The sequence below is a fragment of the Stenella coeruleoalba genome, assembly GCF_951394435.1.
Source record: "Stenella coeruleoalba genome assembly, chromosome: 7".
Classification (NCBI taxonomy): Eukaryota; Metazoa; Chordata; class Mammalia; order Artiodactyla; family Delphinidae; genus Stenella; species Stenella coeruleoalba.
The window spans coordinates 19290953-19310475 of NC_137153.1; the positions used below are offsets into that span (position 1 = coordinate 19290953).

Here is a 19523-nt window from a genome sequence, read left to right on the forward strand (position 1 = left end):
CCTCCCCGGATCATTTACTAACTTTGTCCATATCTATTAGCACCTACTGGAGCTGGGGGTGCAGCAGTGAACAATACAGTTGGAATCCCAGCGTTCGAATATCTCCCAGAAACTTGCCTAGTGCTCAGAGAAACATTTACTGGATCACTTGGACGGCAGCCAGAGGAAGATAGGGGGCACCAACCAGAGAGGGAGCTGGCATTTCTCTCCCGAGGACCAGACGCTGAGCACCTCGGGGGCTTACCCTCTGTCGGCCACAGCGCGTCCCTTTCCAGCTCTCACATACCCACTCTTGCTTCCCACGCTGGAGGAGAAAGTCCAAGCTGGCCAAGTGCCCAGTACAGGAGGGAAGGTGCAGGCACCCACTCTGGAGAGGCCTTGAGGCCACATACCTGAGCTCCAGACAGCCCAGCTGCAGGGCCATGCCCTCGCTGACCTTGCTGGCATAGCGTTGCATGTAGTCATTGCGGAGCTGGCAGGGAGAAAGGCCGAAGTTCAGATTCCCGCCCCCGTTCCCTGTTTCCCTGCGATGGGCAGGGCCCCAGGAGACGGTGGGTGCTTTGATCACCATCCTGCCGCCCTGAGCTATCTCTCACCCCCTCCCGCAGCTATGCACAAATGCGTAGCAGGAGATGAAGGGCGGGAGGGGAGGCTCAGGAAGAGCCCTGGGCAGCGGTGATCCCGTTCAGGCTGCGGCCCTCCAGTTTCTGAAGCACTTGCACGGCACATTCTTTCATGGATCCACGAGGCAGGAAGTTCAGGCTCCCCTCCCCCACTCCTCATTTTGGAGATAAGGATGCTGGGAATTTGGGGAGGACTCAGTAATTTATCCAAAGCCTTGTTGGTAAGTGGTGACAGATGTCATCCACTGTAGAAGAAAAGTCTGGCTTGGTCTCTAGTGAACCAGGAGGGAGGTGTAGGAGGGGGTTAAGGCCAGGCGGGAAACAACGATGGCAACTCCCTGTACCCGGCACTCACTCCCTGCCGGGTCCCGTTCTGGGCACGTGCATTATAGCCAAGGGTGTGGTGAGCAGCTCTAATCAGCTCATGGAAGCTAGTTATTTAAGTTTTCCAAAATTTCGCAAGCTGGTTGAAATATTGGTACTTTGAAATAGACCACGATGGGAGTATTTACACCATGGAAATTGGCAAGTGCTACAAATCAGAGAGCTGGTTTACCAGCACCAGCTAATGCTATCATTAGGTCTTCACATGAACCCTGTAAAGTAGGTATTCTTACTATCATCCCAATTTCACAGAAGAAGAAACAGCCTCGTGCAGGTAAACTAAGTCCCGAGGGATAGCAGGTTAGGAAGCGGTAGAGCTGGGTAGATAACAGGTGTGTCAGACGGCTGAGCCTGCCTGCTAAGACCATTGCCTCCTCTTTGGACCTGCTCTGCCCACTTCCCCAGCCAGGTCTCCTGGGCACTAGTCCAAAGCCACTAGGAAAGTCCAAAGTCCTAGTCCAAAGCCACTAGGAAAGTCCATGTGTCCATGGGGTGGGGTTAGCCAACCCTTAGCTGTGAGGGAAGCAGGGTTGGACAGCTGACCAGGGACCAAGGAATGTTCCCGAGAGAAGTTTCCTGGAATGGGACCTCCAAAATCTAAGCTTTGTCTTTCCATCTCCCCAGCAGAGGATGGTCATATGACCATGGGGACCACAAGATAAAATGCTTTTACCTGTTGGTAAAAATAAAGCAGTGTGGTCCTGTCTTCTTTCAGGCTCTCCATGAAGTCCTCTGGCAGGTAGCGGATTTGAAGGTCATACCTGGGACAGGAAATTCAGACTCTGTGGTTGACCTAGGGAAGCTGGTCATGCCAGGAGCTGCCGTGGAGCTCCTGGCCTCCCACTGGGGACTTGTTCCTCTTTCCTTCCTCTGTGGTTGGCTGGAGGACCATGAAGGACAGAGGGGTGGCTGACCAGCACACGGTGGTCAGTGCTAGTTCTGACTCTCCATCTTCTCCCTCTGATGATAGCTGTTTACCTTCGGTTCACAGACCAGCCCTTGGCCTGGCTCTCCCTCTTCCCCGCACTTCTGTTCTTCCTTCTCCATAGTGCCAACGGCATCCTGTTTAGGGCTGTGCCTAGATATCCGTCTTGGGATGGGGATGTGCTGTGAGCCCATATTAGCTCTTAGCAAACAGATGCATTGGACGCTGCAGACGGACCAACCTAAAATGCCACTGTGACGTTCTAGAATATTCTCAGAGGTTGGGAAAGGGCTCCAAGAAAGGACCTTCCAGGGTCTCCTCTCACTCTGCACTTACCGCCCCGCCGCCCCCCCCCATTTGAGAGCACAGGGCTCCTCTCCTACCTCCACTCAGCTTCCATGTGTAGACACTCGTACTTGTCCTGCACCTCGCCCACCGTCATCTGCGGGTGCAGCCAGTGGATCTCATCCGACTTCATGTGCTTCAGCCTCAGCCCGTAGCAGTCCGCCAGCTGGATGTTGGGCCCGATCCGCCCGCTCAGCAGGATGGAGGTGATGACCTCCTACAGAGGAGAAGAGAGGGGGCATGACCCAGGGGTGCGCCTGCTGGGCCCCCACAGTCCTCATGCAGGCCCTGGAGGTGTGATTCTCTAGGCTGGGATTCTGACTTAACGTTGTATTCATCACTGATTCGCTAGCACTTAGTGCAAGGCGTGGTACACAGTAGGCTCTACGTGATGAATGGACAAGTTGGCAAAATGACACAGAGATGGAGGAACTGAGAGGAGACAAGAGAAGCCAAGGGGAAAACGCAGTGAGGCAAAGAACATGGATTCTGTGCTTCTGTATTTCATTCCAACCAATCAAACCCAGCATCCTCTGTGTAAGGAGGACTATCTGAATGGTTCCCAATTCAGCCAGCATTACTGAACGTCTGCAGTAGGCACTTCTGGGCACCGTGCTTGCATTGTTTCATTGAATCTGTGCAACACAGGGGAGCAGGTGTCATATCCCCATTTGGCAGATGAGGAAACTGAGGGAGGTCACACAGCTCATGGAATTAAGCTAGGAGTTTGAACCCTGAGCCACTGGACTCTGAGGACTTGTAGTAGACCAAGCTGCTTAATGGGGAGGTGGGCTGGGCAAGATAGAAGGACAGGACTTGCATTAAGGATTAAATGGCACAATTCCCACACAAGAAGCATGGCCACTGGAAAGAGAGTGTGGACAAGAAATTAGGTGCTCTCCTTATTCCTGCTTTCTTGACCAGAAGCCAACCTGCCCCACAACCTGATGCCATAGCTTCCTGGCCTAGCGCCAGAGCTGGATTAAGAGGGGGTCCATTGGCAGCTGCCTGGAAACCCATCATCTATAAGGTCCTGTCTAGTTCTGAAATCACATTGGTTTCACTTTAACTCAGGTTTCTCATGTGGTTCCATGCGTAACTGGTGAATCAAACCCACTCCTGATGGAGCAAAAAGTACCCTCAAAGGCAAATTAAAAAACTCACAAGCACTGTCTAATCTCTATTGAGTATCTTTGCAACACATGCCACCTAGCCTATATACAACCAGCCCGAAGGCAGAACAATGCAGGGTGGGTTGCTGTCTGATCAGGAAGAACAGTGACCCCGGATTACTTAAATTTTATGTTTTTGTTACATCTCCCAAGAAGTTGTCTAATGTAGTAAATCAAATGTAATCAATTCCTTAATTGGAACAAAAAGAAAGGTGTACCATTTTTCTTAGAAGAAAATCAGTTTCTTCTTATTTTCACTAATAAAATGTCCAACTAATATTTAGAACACCAAATTCTTCTTCAGCCTGTGCACTCACATGTCTTAGTCCAGTTCTGCCTCCTGTCAGCCCTCTTTAACTCTATGGAGTTGTGAAGCTAAAAGACTCTAAGCTTGAAAAATCCCTTCCCCATTGGGAAAGCCAGTGCCCATCAGAGAAGTCAAGTATTGCTCTGAGATGGAAAGTGAGGCACAAAATGCAGATGTTAACTGCGGTAACAAATCAGCACAGGGATCAGAACTTCGGTCCTGGAATGAGGAAGAAGGCTGTGATCAATGGTACCTACAGTGAGAGGGACACAGACAATAGGAAGAGTTCAAGACTGGGAAGTTGACCATTTTGTCATTATTTCCACCCATGTCTCTTGCCACTCACCCTCTGTACTTCTCTGTCCACTTGGCCATCCAGAGCCCCCATGTCAGTTCCATATAGACTCCCAAACTGGAGTCCCAGGCTCTGGTGTTTTTAAACGTAGAGACTTCCCTACCCAAGTTGAAACTTATATAACTGAAGTCTAATTTCCCCAGAACTGGGACCCCTGTGATTATTGAAAGTTTCAAATATATATGAAGAAAACAGAAGTCAGTAGAATAGTATCATAACCCCCCATGTACACATCGCCCAGCTTCAACAATTACTAACATTCTGCCATTCTTGCTTCTTCTACAACACCATCTACTCCCTAACCATCACTCAACTATCATCAATTTTTACAGTTCTTCTTTTACAGTGAAATTTATATTAATTTAAATGTGCAAATTTTAGCTATACAATTTGACACATGAATACACCTGTGCAACCCACATACCAATTAAGAGATTTCCAGATCCCCAGAAAGTTCCCTCATATCCCTTTTCAGTCAAACTTCATGCACATTCCCACCTCCAATTCTAGGCAATGATTTTTTCCTCCCACTTTTACTTAGTTTCGCCTGTTGTAGAACTTCCTATAAATGAAATCATTTAGTATATATTATTCATTCCCCTGTTGCTAAATACCTGGGCTATCTCTCACTTTTGGCTATTGTAAATAAAATTACTATGAACATTAATGTACAAGTCTTTTTGTGTATGTATGTTGTCATTTCCTTTGGACAAATACCTAGGAGAGGAATGACTAGGTCAAAGGTAGATAAGTGTTTAACTTTATAAGAAATTGCCAAGATTATTCTATTTTATATTTCCACTGTGATAGATGAGATTTCCATTACACCACCTCCTTACCAACATTTGGTGTTATACAAGTCTTTCTAATATTAGTCATTTTAGTGGGTATGCATAGAATCTCACTGAGCTTTTAATTTGCATCTTCTTGGTACCTAACAACATTGAGCACTTTTTCGTCTGCTTATTGACCATCAATATGTCTTCCTTTGTGAAGTACTTGTTTAACTTCTTTGCCCACTTTGTGTTTGGGTGTGAGTGTGTGTGTGTGTGTGTGTGTGTGTGTGTTTATTGAAGTAGGAGATCCTCATACATTCTAGCTAAAAGTACTTTGTATATGTTTTACGAATATCTTCTCTAGGTCTGTACTGTGCCTGTTATTTATTTCCTTAACTGCATCTTTTGATAAAGTCTCATTTATCAAAATGTTCTTTTATGGTTAGTGCTTTTTGCATCCTGTCTAAGAAATCTTTGCCTGCCTCCAAATCATGAAGATATTCTCTTTTCTTTTATAAGCTTCATAGTTTTAACTTTCACCTTTAGCTCTGAGATTGATCTTGAATTAACTTTTGTGTATGGTGTGAGGTAGGGGTCAAGATACATTTTTTTTCTCATAAAGATCTATGGTTATTCAACATTGGTTGTTGACCTTCATTTCCCAATTGAATTATTTTGTTGTCTTTGTCAAAATCAATTGGCCATATAAGTTTAGCTCTATTTCTGGACTCTCAGTTCTGTTCTATTGATCTGTGTCTGCACTATGCCAGCACCACGCTGTCTGCATTACTGTAGCTTTCGAGGAGATCTTGAAGTCAAACAGCGTAAGCCTTCCACCGTTTCCTCCCCAAGATTATTGTGCTATTCTGGGTCTCTGCATTTCCATATACATTTTTGAATCAGTTTGTCACTTTCTATTTAAAATGTTTGCTGAATTATGATTGAGACTGTGTTACATCTATAGCTTAGCGAGGGAGAATTGGCATCTTAACAGCACTGAGTCTTCCAATCCTCACACATGGTATATCTTTCCACTTATTTGGCTCGTCTTTAATGTTTGTCAGCAATGATTTGTAGTTTCTAGTGTATATGTTGTACAGGTCTTTTGTTAAATTTATTCCTAATTTATTCTTTTGTTAAATTTATTTGATACTTCTGTAAATTAAAATTAAATTAAATTTTCTATTTTGGTATTCACCCTCTCTGTGGCTCCCTGTTTTCCAAGACTTTCCTCAATCTTCTGGCTACTCTGCCAGCCCCAAGTTCTATCCTCTTACACCTCAAACCTGTAAGGCTGCTGCTTTCTGCCCCTCTAGCCCCTCCCAGATTGGAAAGTGCCATCAGGCAAAAGCCACAAATTTGCAGATTTCGTTCTTTTCAGTTCAGCTCTCAAGAGCAGATTTTCCTTCTGCTTTGCTGTGGTCTCTCTCCAGGATCTTCAAGAGAATTTGATTTTTTATTTTGTCCAGATTTTATCATTATTCTCTGTGGGAAGATTAGTCCAGCCAAGCTACACCAGTTTTGAAATCTATGTGGTATGTTAATGAACAAATCTGTCTTCCCTGCAGATGGGAGAGGGTTGGGGAGCAGAGAGCTCCCTTCAAGTCACAGGCAGCCATCGTGCAACACAGCAATAGCCAGAAGTACAAGCCCTGGTGTCAAACTTCTACAAGTGCTCCATCCACCCACCACCACGTAGCTAGTTTTCCTTGGACAACATATTTAAGCTCTCTGCATTCAGTTTTCTCATCTGTGACATGGAGGAAATAGCAGTATCTATTTTGAATGGTCTTACGAGGATTAAATTAGATAAAACCCCTTAAGACAGAACTTGGCACAAGGTAAATACTCAAAAAACCTTAGCATTATTTTAACACAGCAATCTCTTATAGATTCTGGTGCTTTCGTAAAAACAAAGAAAGAGTGGAAATACAAAACAAAACTCTGCTTTCCTCTTCTGCTACCTTTTTATCTCCTTTTCTTTTTTCCTTCCCTTGGAGGTGGTGGTTTGCCCAGGGGTCAAATTAGTGAGGCTGAGGGGTGGGCAGTGGCTGCAGAGCCAGGAGCGGATCAAAGGAGGAGGTGGGGCCAGGGGTGGAGAGGTCTGGAGTGGTTAGGAAATTGGTTACATACAGGTGGATTGAGCAAAGGAGTCAATATATTGAGGATAATGGGAAATAGGTTTCTTACTGTTGGAGAAAGTATTTGAAATATAGAGAAAGGAAGAATAGAGAGGAACCTTAGGTGAGGAACTGGAATTAAAAGCATTGGTGAGGGCTCCTGGTGAGAGAGAGAGGGAGAGAGAGAGAGAAAGAGAAAGAGAGAGAGAGAGAGAGGTTTGTTTACTGAGAAAGCCTGGGACCAATGACACCCTGATAGTCAAATGCATACCAAGCACCCAGTCTTACTTTCCAAATACCCTTCTCCACTAAACGGATCTAGGGTTACTTGGAGAAATGGCCGATTCCAGGGCTGGGGCAAAGAAGGTACAAGATGAGTCTGGAATATCTTTTTGTGCTAGAAAAAAGGAAGTGTTTAGAGAATGTAGGAGACATATAACAAGGAAGCAGTATCAGCTTACAGGGGCTGGCACGGGCCAAGTCTGGGAGAACCTAAGCATTGAAGTCTATAATGGTAGGAATGGATTGCATCCACTGAATAAAACAGCATCTAGGATAGATAGATAAATAAATGGGGGAGAAGAGGATGCTCTTCTTTCCAGGAGATTGCTAACTAGTAAATGTAGAAGAAAGGATGGAAATAGAAAACCACCATTTGGCAACAAACTCAGTGTCGGTTGGTTAATCAATGGATGATAAAACTGGAGGGTGGAGGTCTGATGATGAATAGGACATTGACATGGTCTTAGTGTATCTCCTTTCAGACACTAATCAAATACAAAGGAAAACCTGGCAGACACAAATGACCAGGTCATCAAAGTTAACATCACCAGCGTTAGAACAAGGTAAACAGGACATGCCTCCCACCTTGATACACTGAGAAGGGTATAGCATCATTTCTGAGATATCCCTGCTAAGAGTTCATGATGAGTCTAGTCATGAGACCTGGGTGAGGGGTCTCCTCAGGGATTGATAGAATAAAAGGCCTGTACTCTTTCAGACTGAGAAACTCTTCCAGATTGGAGGAGACCAAAGAGATATGACAATGCAATGCAATGTGTGTTCCTGGACCAGACAGGAAAAAGAGACATTGTAGGTACAGTTAGTAAAAGCTGAATGGGCTCTATGTTTTGGATGGTAGAGCTGTTTGTAGCAATGGTGATTTCCTGATTTAGATGGTCACAGTATAGCTCTGTAGAAGAGTGTCCTTGTGTGGGGAAATAAACACTGGAGTCTTTTCAGTGATGGAGCAGTATTGCTGCCACTTGCTTTCAAATAATTCAGAAAGAGAATAGTGATAGTGGGCATACTGTATGTGTGTTTATCAAGGGATAAAGCTACTACATACGGCAAATGATACATTTGAACAATTGGGGAATCTGGGTGAAGGTGATATGGGAGTTCTTTGGACTGTTTTTTCAACTTTTTTTTATAAGTTTGAAATAATTTCAAAATGAAGAGAGATTCTGATGAGGGAAACTCCCAGCCATATGAGAAGTAATTTTTGCCAGGCTAGATGGGGCTTTTCAGCTTCTCTTCCACTCAGAGCCTCTGAGAGGGGCCTGACTGAATCCAGCTCTTTGCTCTGTGGTTTGTGAAACTCTCCAGGGCATAATTTATGCAAAATTTTTTCTAGGTTTCCTGCAAAAAAGCAACCAATTTCTGTTGTAGGGATGTTGGGATAAGGTTAACTCTAGATCCTTGGGGTGGAAATGCATTAAGAGACTCTTCATCCAACAGATTTTCAAAGGAAGATTGATTTCAGTTTCAGGTAAGGAAGAAGCTGGGGATTTTCTAAACATGAACTGCATTCTTGGGAGGCTGCCTGGTACTGAACGGACTTTTTATTGGGTTGCAGGGGAGTTTCCTCCTGGAGGAGCAGACCTGAAGTTCCTGGGGAGTTGGAGCTTTACCAAATGGCTACTCCACCCACCATCGCCATCACCCTGCTGGTTACTGATGACAGGATGTTGCATAGGAAAGAACTTGGCTGGTCTTGTCCTTGCTTCTGGGAAGGGAGCCTCCGAATGCTTGGAATTTCCTAAGCGATAAGAGTGCCTTTATTGTTCCTGATGGGCACCTTGGACCAAACCTCACCACTGAGGTTTATGGTGATGAGGTAACTCATGGTGGGCCCTTAGGTAGTCTCAGGATGGGGGCTGGCCTTGTTGGAAAGATCAACCATGTGGTTAGAGGTTTGGAGCTTTGAGTCACATGATATCAGCCTGGCCTCCAGGGAGACAAGGAGGGCTGGAGATTGAGTCAAATTACATGGCCGATGACCCAATCAATCAACAATCAATCAATCAATCAATTATGTCTACATCGTTAAACCCCAATAAAAACTCTAGACACTGAAGCTGGGGGGAGCTACCTGGTTGGTAATGCTAGCTGGAGGGTGACATGTCCTAAGAACACAGAAACTTCATGTTTGGGACCCTCCTAGAACTCACCCTATGTGTCTCTTCCTTTGGCTGGTTCCTATTTGTATCCTTTATAATAAAATTTTAATTGTCCTGAGTTTTGTAAGTCATTCTAGCAAATTATTGAAACTGAGGTAGTGGGAACCCCTAAATTTGTAGCCGGTTGGTCAGAAGTGTGGGTGGCCTGGGAACTCTGAGGAAGGGTGTCTTGTGGAGGACTGTGCCCTCAACCTGTGAAGTCTGTGCTAGCTCTCCAACTGCACTGGGTCAGAACTGCACTGTAAAGTGTGTCCATCCTCCAGGCACACCTGGGGAGAGACAAAGTTGACAACCACAGGTGACATACAAAGAGCACTAACTTTGGGGTCATCCAAGCCCAGGCTGTGAACCCCATTCTGACATGTACTTCTAGTAGGATGACAAGCTCCCCGAGCTGCAGCCTCCTTCCTGCTGTTCCCTGCCCTTGTCCTACGAAGCTGCAGACAGTTCCTTCATTCCAACCATCAGCAACTATCTATGACGTATGCATTCCGCAAAGTGTAGCAGGAGCCCCAGAGCTCACACATAGCCCCCGCCTCAAGAAGCTTCTATTCAGGGGGTGAGAGGAGGAAAGCAGCTTAAGTGGTGGGGGCCCCAGAGTGGGCTGGAAATCAGTTTAAAAGAAAAAACTTTGAGGTTTGACACGATCTCCCCGTGGAGGCTTCTGCATCAGCCCTGGCTTTCCCTCACCCTTCATTGCCTCTTCTCTCATATTCACACAGCTTCTCACGCAAACGGTGGGAGCAGCAAAACCAGCCCTCCGCCCACGGCTCACAATTTGTCATTAATGAGTTCCATATTTCTTTCTCTATGAATAAATCACTTTTAAAAACAACAGTATAAGATATTTACCTACTCACAAAATTGCCATATGTAACATGACAGAAAAGAAAAAAAAAAAGCTGTCTTCATTTTATCAATTGTTATTTAGCTAAGCCCAGGATTCTATTTTGCTACAGGAAAAACCTTTCCTTCCACCCACGTTGAGGGCTACTGAAAAGCAGGCCCCCGGACAGCCCATGGCTCACAGCTTCTGAGACTTTCTTGCAAACAGTGGGGTTTCTATGGCTTTTCTTCCTGCTTGGCTGACGCTGATTTATTGGCTTTATCAAAGAGCGTGAAGACCCCAAACTGCCTTCACCTCTCTCCCTATTCTCTGGTATTTCCTCTTGCCGGCCAGAAACAAAGAAGGAACAGGACTAGATGCTTGTCCCCAAGCCCAGAACAATTTATTTCCAAAGAGAAAAAGGTCACCCAAGCAATTAATTACTCAATCCACTTTCTCAATCTTTTGTAGGAGCAGAGCCACAATTTTTGTGTTTTTTTTTGCGGTACGCGGGCCTCTCACTGTTGTGGCCTCTCCCGTTGCAGAGCACAGGCTCCGGACGCGCAGGCTCAGCGGCCATGGCTCATGGGCCCAGCCGCTCCGCAGCATGTGGGATCTTCCCGGACCGGGGCACGAACCCGTGTCCCCTGCATCGGCAGGCGGACTCTCAACCACTGCGCCACCAGGGAAGCCCCTGAGTCACATTTTTTAAATCTGAAATTGATTTTTGTATATAGCGTGAGGTATGGCTGAAAATGAGTTTGATTTCAGCAGGATATCTAACATTCAGGGCCTATATGTGTGGGACTGTTTCTTGCCTCTTTCTCTGTTGCTTTGATCTAATAGTCCTTGTACCTCGGTCACATTTTATAACTTCTGTAGTAATCTCTGTATTCTCGTGATTTTCTCAGGTTCACCTAATTTTTCTTTTTATAAAATACCTAAGCTTTTTGGTTGTTCTCGCTTGAGCTTATGAAACATACTTCATGTTAGTGGCTGGGTTTTTAGGAACAGCCTGACAGCTGTATCCCCCACTCCCTCCCCCAGAAGTGCCTGCACCTTGCCTGAGGTCACAGCCCTTACTGGGGGCAGCCTGCATCCACTGACTGGTTACACTGGGGGTTTAAAGGCCCTGTCCTTTCATCCTAATTTGGAACAGCTCTGCTGGGCCATCCCAGCTCCCGTGCTCCCTGTGATGCGGCCGCGTCACAGCCCAACTTTTCTCTCTGCCCAGTCCTGCCCTGTCATTCCCTGCAGGTGAGGTTCACGGGGGCTTACTGATGCTTCCTGCCTGCAGAGGGCATCTCGGGATCTGCTTCGCGGGAGCCCATCTGAGGATCTGGCCTTCATTTGTTTTCCAGGCTTGATTTGACTCACCCTCTTTACTCTTTGGTTTATGAAGGCAAAATGCTCCTCTTTTTAAAAATGATGGAACTTAAAATTTTAATAACTTGAAGCCTTAGTTTTATAAAGTCCTGCTTAAATTCTCTTTAAAAAGATATCCCTTTGAGATGGAAGGCAACTTTAAACAGGTGACTTTTGTCACTGGGTCCTCATTTCTATGTGATAAGATCCAGACTCTTTAGCGTGAGGCATCAAAGGCCCTATGGAATTTTCCTCTGTATGTTTTTTCCAGCCTCGTCTCCCACGCTCACCCATGATGCGCTCTAAGTGCCTGCCTCCCAGGACTACTCTCTTTCTTCTCCAAGCCCAGCATGTCCCACCTGGAGGACACCTGGTCCCCTCCCCTCCTGTCCTCCCCCTCGTTGAGCTGCAAGTTATCCTTTTTAAGGCCCATTAGCACTGTGAGGCCCCCTGGGAAGCCCTCCCTGACTTGCCTAGACAGGGCTTGTTTCCGCCCCTGGGTTCCCAAAGAAGTCTGCACACACATCTTACAAGATGCTGTTATGGGTTGAATTTTGTCTCCCCCAAAAGGTAGGTTGAAATCCTAACCACCAGTACCTTAGAATGTGACCTTATTTGGAAACAGGGTCTTTACAGACTAATCAAGTTAAAATGAGGTAGTTAAGGTGGGCCCTAATCCAATATGACTGACGTCTTTATAAAAAAGGGAAATTCGGACACAGCGGGAGACATGTACACAGGGAGAATGCCATGTAAAGATGGGGGATTTGAGTTATACCTCTATGAGCCCAGGAGCACTAATGATTGCCAGCAACCCACCGGAGGCTAGGAAGACGCAAGGAAAGATTGTTCTCCTACAGGTTTCAGAGGGACCATGGCCCTGCCGACACCTTGATCTTGGACTTCTAGCCTCCAGGTCTGTAATACAATGAATTTTTGTTGTTCTGAGTCACCCCATTTGTGATACTTTGTTACAGCAGCCCTAAGAAATGAATACAGACATGTACCAATTAGAACTAAGACAATTACTGATGTTTGCCTTTTTAACCTCTCAAATGCAAGGTCAAAAGCCAAACCTTAGATACAACATTATCCTCTACAAGCCCAGTCCTTGGCCCAAAGTAGATCCTCAAATACCTGAGGAATGAATGAATGATTAAATGAATAGGAGCCAGCTCTCTGGATAACAGGTTGGGGTTAATGAGGGACAGTGACCCACATTCAAAAATGTTCAAGAGATCAGGAGTGTGGTGATTAGTGACATCACCAAGGCTTTGGTGTCTACTGGATCTGGCCAAGACTGTGTGGTCGTGGCCGTGTCACTTAATCTCCATTTCCTCACCTGTAAAATGGGGAGCATATCTCTTCCATCGTGGGATTTTTGGGTGGGATTGGATAAGATAACATGTGATGTAAATAAAAGGAGCAGATATAAAATTATAAACATGTGACACTGCCCCCCTCCATTATCTAAGGAGGTTTCCATGCACCACGCAACTCTTGAACTTCCGTCGTGTGAACTTGGTAATGGGGGAGCGTGAAGCAGAGAGGTTCCAATCCAGTTGAACTTGACTTACACACTGGAAGAAGCAAAAAGTAACTGAGGGAAAAAAAAAGAATGGATTTTTCCATGAGCAATAGAGGAGAGAAAGATAACAGCCTTTGTGGACTAGATTTCAGGAATTTTTAAAAATGCAAGTAAAGATATTTTTGGACAGGAGCCAACCCTATTGGATATTAAGAAATGGTGATAAAAATTTTAAGAAATTTTTCTGTTTATCTTGAAAGTGATCCCTCAATGATATTTTTCCCCAAAGAGATTTCAGTAAAGATTTAAATTGATTTCCAATTAGTTTTACATGACAGACTAATAGTTTTTTGGAAATGTGATACCACTGAGACTGGCTTCAAGGGAAAAGCAAGCTGGCCAGGTTTATGTGGGTTCCAGACACGTAAAGAGCTTAGCCTAATGGCAGCACACAGTAAGTGCTAAATAAATGCTGGCCATGGTCATGATGGGTGGACAAAGAAGAAAGGATAAGCATGGCTCAAGCTCAAGCCATCCTGGGGAGTAATGAACTCAAGAAGTCTATAACTGAGACATATATTTGAGAGCCTGAAATGGGGTCTAAGGGTCCCTGGGCAGAGAGGCTCCTTAGACTCTCCCAGCCTGAGTGGGAGCTGGTGCCCTGGGACCGGGATCCACTCCCACGGAGTAACTGGCTGAGCAGTGGTCAAGGAGGGAGCCATGGTTGCCGGTAACTTCCAACAGTCCTTCAGATCCACAGAAGAGGTGCAGGTGGCTGAGTAAAGCCATCTCTGGAAAAGGGATCTGAGACCATTTCCAAGCTTAAGCTCGTACTTAAGCAGCAGGAGGCTGACGCGTGATGAATGAACCTTGGAGGATGTCAGGTCGTGGCCATGGAGAAGAAAAAATGCAGAGAAAAATGACTTCCTTCTGCTTGGAGCAAGAAAGCCACGAAGGGCTTTATGTTCCTAGGGCGAAAGCTCACGATAGCAGGCTCCTTCCTTTCCCCTTCTGCTACACGTGCAGACAGGAAGTGAGGGTCTGAGAAAGTGCAAAAACAGGTGGAAAAGGCAACAAGAGGCCTTCTTTTTAAATGACTTCAACCGAACATAAGAGGCGTCTCTGAAAAATATTCTGTTAAAAATAACACTATTATGTCAAATGTTTGGATTTACTAATAACCTACAAGGAAAGGCTCTGGACGCCAAGCTGAGATTTAGAAGGGATGAAGAATGTGATAGGTCCATTAGGACAGAACCAGGAGGACTTCAGGAACTTCTTTGAAAAAGTCTTCCTACCAAAATATCTCTTAAAGTAATGACTGATTTGTTTGTGTGGCGTGTAGTGTCTGCCTCAGAGCGAGTCACTTCAGCGTGACTAGTGAGGTTTTATTCTCACACAGGGCGATGGGTTTGGGGTGTTCATTTCACTATAATGCTCCGTAACTCACATCAGTGAGTCCCAACGGGCGCCGTTGGCATGTGGGGCCCGATGGTTCTTTGTCGTGTGGTGCTAGTCAGCACCCATGGCTGCGGCCCACTGAATGTCTTGCCCCTGGCCCTGGTCATCCTGACGATGATGACAACGTGACAAGCAAAATAAACTAGGCCCGTACACGTTTCCAAACACCACTTTCCAGGAGATGCGGAACAGCCCCCAGGGAGAACCGCCGACTCGTCTATTTGGTACCTATTTTCTTCTGCATATACCAAGAATTACACAAGAAAACCTCTCAATGATTCTTACCTACGCATTCAACAATTACATACTGGGCACATTCCCCGTATCAGGCCCCCTTCTAGGTGCTATGCATATAGCAGAGAATGAGACAAAGTCCCGGCCCCGGAGAGCTCCCATCCTACTGCAAGGACAGATACCAAAGGAATATATGTTTTGTATCAAGAACCTGAAATGTGTTTATATCTTGGCCTTAGTTCTATGCCTGGAAGCATGCTGTGGACTGAATGTTGGTGTCACCCCCAAATTCATATGCTGAAGCCCTAATACTTAATGTGATCGTATCTAGAAGTGAAGCCTTTGAGAGGTGATTACGTCATGAGAGTGGAGCCCTCATGAATAAGATTAGTGCCCTTGTAAGAAGAGACACAAGGGTGATGAGCTCTCTCTCTCTGCCATGTGAGGACAGCAAGAAAAAGCCATCTGCAAGCCAGGAAGAGGGCTCTCACCAGAACCCAGCCATCCTGGCACCCTGATCTTGGACTTCCAGCCTCCAGAACTGGGAGAAATAAATTTCTCTTGTTTAAGCCCCCAGGCCCGTGACATTTTGTTATGGCAGCCGAAGCATAAATTGAAGAAACGATTTAAAATACAGAAATACTCTGTATACAAAGAAACTCACTGTAGCAATTTTAAAAACAGCAAAAGCCCCTCAATAGACAACCAATCCAAATAGTTTGAAAAGGACCATGAAAATGATGGGAGGACCACACAGGGTTTATGTGCTAGTTTGTAAAATTGTATAAAGAGCTTGTTAACTCCCTGTTACAATTAGTGGGAGTTGTAGTATATAAGATCATATACAAAGCATGATAGGGATAGAAGTAGAAATAAACAAGTCCAGAATGAAACATATCACAATGTTAACAGTGTTGTCTTGCAGGGGTGCAGTTATACACATATGTGTTTTTATTCTGGGTTTCCTGTGTTTGAACTTCTGTATATATTGTAGTGGTTCAGAGAATGGCCTCAAGAGTCAGAGTCTCTGATTTGCTTTGTGACTTTGGGCAAATTAACTTCTCTGCTTTGGTTTCCTCATTTGTAAAATGTAAAAATTTTCCTGTTTCATAGGGTTCTTGTGAGGATTTAATGAAATGATACAAGTAAAGAGGTCAGCAAAATGCCTTGCCCATAATAGTGCTAAATAAAATGCTATTATTATTATTATTGTTATTGAGTGAACATGTATTCATTCTACATATTGGATTCAATTTTCTAATATTTTGTTGAGGATTTTTGCATATACATTCATGAGAGATAATGATTTATAGTTTTCCTCTCATGTTTGTCTCTCGTGTATTTATTTCATACTTGTAAAAAAATCTCTTCAAAAATAAATGTCTAAGTTTAGCTATTGTATTGGGCTTGGTTTAGCAGATTAGGCATAACAAATCCACAGTTAAATGACAGGAGAAGACATAAGCTTCCAACTTGAGACAAATGCCATAGCTTATGCCCACGAGCTTGGTTCACGTGCTACCCGGTGGAGACCTCCTCCCCTGCTTATAGGCTCAGCTTTTAAGAGATGAATAAACTCCTTGTAAAATATAAAGCTCTAGAATTAAAATGCTGGGAATTCCCTGGCAGTCCCATGGTTAGGACACCGCCCTTCCACTGCAGGGGGCAAGGGTTCGATCCCTGGTCGGGGAACTAAGATCCCGAGTGCTGCACGGTGCGGCCAATAAATAAATAAAATAAAAATGCTGACTAGACAGTAAATGTCACAGGGCTAGAGAGAAAAAGAATGGCCCGAATTCAGTCAGGTCTTGATGGAAGTTAAGCTGAATGGCTGTTTTGCCTTCTAGATCCTAGAAGCTCATATGTGAGAGCAAACCTCACTGATGCAGCCGTAAGAATAAAATCTACAACTCCACAGATAGTCAACTATTCAGACTTTAATAAGCTCATAAAACTTAGACCAGAATTTTAGAGGCTTACGTAAATTTAGAGATCTCTTAATTTGATTCTGATTTTAAATGAAGATACTGAGACCCAAGGAGGTCAAGTGACTTGCCCAGGAGTATACAGGAAATTCTATTTGAAACCAGCTGAAATTCGATTAACCCTCCTACACTTTATCATTTATGAAGGCTGAACTTCCTTCCAGTCAGCTTCCTATTTGGTCTTTATATCAAGCGATGTAGGAGATTCCTAGTCTCATTTGTGCTCTGTAGGCTCAGCTCAGCCACTTGTTCATTCATTCATTATACAGACATCTACTGAGCGCCTACTTTGTGTTAGGCTGTAAGTAGGCACTGGGGAGATAATGGTGAGCGATATATAATCCCTGCTTTCCAGGAGGCCACCTCCGTTTAGAGACTGACAAGAGGCAATTACGATACAACCTGTCAAGTGCTTGAATGAGGGAAACGGGAGCACAATGTACCACCTCCAAGCCCCTGATGCCCACCTACACTCCTCGTCTTCAGTTCCGCCCCATCAAGCCTGCTCCTGTCATCCTTTCACAGACCCTCCAAGACTCTGAGTCTCTATCTTGTGAGTTCTCAGATCCTCTACCATGACTTCTTACCCTGGGGCTCCGCCCCACCTGGGGGATGGTTGAGAATCCTTCCCGGGGGCATGTGAGCCAGGTAGGCATCCTGCAGGCAGAAGTGGGTACTTAGGGCAGCGGCCAGTCCCAGCACCCCTGAGCTTCTGATTCAGTGAATCTGGATGCGACTTAGACAACTGATACATTTCAACCCCCCTGGTGACTTCAGATTGCTCGCCTCATCTGGGAAGACTGTAGCAGCGGTTACATGAACCCCTCTGCCCACACCCCATTCACAGCACCTCTTGACATGTAATGCCACTGACCCCAGACACCGCCCCCCGTACACACCAGGTCAGCCTGAAGCTCCCTCTCCCTTACTGGAATCTGGAGTTGAGACGTGGAATTCTAACCAGTCTCTGTGGGCTTCATAACTGGAATCCATCCATCCATCCATCCATCCATCCATCCATCATTAAATAACTACTCATTAATTAATTCAGCAAACTGGGGAAACAAAACGTCCCTCTCTCATGGAGCTTATTTTCTCTTGGGGGTTAACAATAAACAAATAAGCATAATAATATCTCAGGTTCTGATAAGTGCCAGGAAGACAAACAAAACAGGTAAGGGCACAAGAATGATGCCGGGGGAGGGGTCGGGTGGGGTTGCTGTTTTACATGGAGTGGCCAGCAAAGTCCTCTCTGATATGGCGGCATTTGAATGGATCCCTGAAGGAAGTCAGGGAGAGAGGGGTGGCCTCGTGGGGGAAGACCCTTCCAGGCAAAGGGACCAGATTGCACAGAGACCCCGAGGTGGGCATCTAGTAGGCCCTGTGTGCTTGACACATCTGGGTGACTGTGAAGAGGCCAGTGGGGCTGAGGTGGGGAGGGAACGGAGGAAAGTGATGAGGGAAAAGGTCAGAAGGGCCAGGCCAGGGCTCGGCAAACTTTTTCTATAAACGGTCAGGTAGTAAATATTTTAGGCTTTGTGGGCCAGATGGTCTCTGTTGCAACTACTCAACTCTGCCCTTGTGCTCAAAAGCACCATAAACAATAGTAAACAACTGAGTGGGGTTTTGTCCCAATAAAGCTTTATTTACAAAAATGGGTGGTGGGCCGTATTTGGCCTGCAGGCCTTGCTTGCTGACCCCTGTTGCAGGCCAGGGTAAGGACTCTGGATCTTATTTTGGGCGAGGAAGGTAGTCATCAGAGAGTTTAAAGTAGAGCAGTGATATGCTCGAAGCTATACCTTAAATATATCCCTCCAACTGACCTGTGTTTTAAAAATTCACCATGGCCGCTACCTGTGGAATGGATCACAGGGGGATAAGGGCAGAGGCAGTTCGGAGGTGAATGCGTCATTCCAGGTAAGAGATGCTGACAGCCTGGACCAGGGAAGAGGCAACGGAAGTGGCGAGAAGGAAATGGTCAGAATCCGGATATGTTTTGCTGGTAGAGCAGACAGGATTTCCTGATGGATGAAGTACAGAGTGTGAGAGGAAGAAAGAATTCAAGGAAGACTCCTAGGTCGAAAGCCTGAGACACAATAACTGAAAGAACAGAGCTGCAGTTAGTGGAGCCGGACAGACTGGAGGAGAAGCAGAGTTTCAGGCGAGGATTCTGAGCTGATTCTTCGCACGGAGGCTGGGCGGCCAGCAGAGATGGCAGGCAGGCAGGTGGACACGTGGCCGGGAGTTATGGGAGGAGGCTGGAGCCAGCGTTTCAGATTTGGGCACCACTGGGTAAAATGAGAATTTCAAGCTATGTGACTGGATGAGATCGCCTGAGGAGTGACAAGGGACCAGCCTGTGGCGACATACAGCCTGTCAGTGTCACGGGAATCAGGCCAGGGAGGGGACAACCCACAGCCGGCCGGCAACTGAGAATCCCAGGAAAGGGCAAGGAAAAGTGATAAGCTTTCATCAGCCTGTGGTCGCTTTCCGACACTCAGCCTTGCGTCACTGTGGGTGTGCATACGTGTGCAAAATGCTCATACTCCCCTGTGTGCTGTGTACGTGTGTCTGTGTGCCCCTGAATGGGGGTGGCAGCAACTGCCAGAGTGATCCCAACTGGTGGCTGTCGTGGCTTGAATGGTGGCCCCCAGA

At 45.7% G+C, this 19523-nt stretch overlaps 1 protein-coding gene across 5 annotated transcripts in view; it reads right to left on the reverse strand.

Moving 5' to 3' along the window:
- The window catches only part of PTK2B (protein tyrosine kinase 2 beta), a 137761-nt gene that overhangs the window by 33150 nt on the left and 85088 nt on the right, over positions 1-19523 (reverse strand). For all 5 annotated transcript variants that reach the window (XM_079927627.1, XM_079927625.1, XM_079927626.1 and 2 more), the window contains 3 exons: positions 2316-2494; positions 1681-1768; positions 393-472 (listed from right to left, as the gene is read on the reverse strand). In XM_079927627.1, coding sequence (XP_079783753.1) covers positions 393-472; positions 1681-1768; positions 2316-2494 — 347 coding nt within the window. The remainder of the gene's footprint in view (positions 1-392; positions 473-1680; positions 1769-2315; positions 2495-19523) is intronic.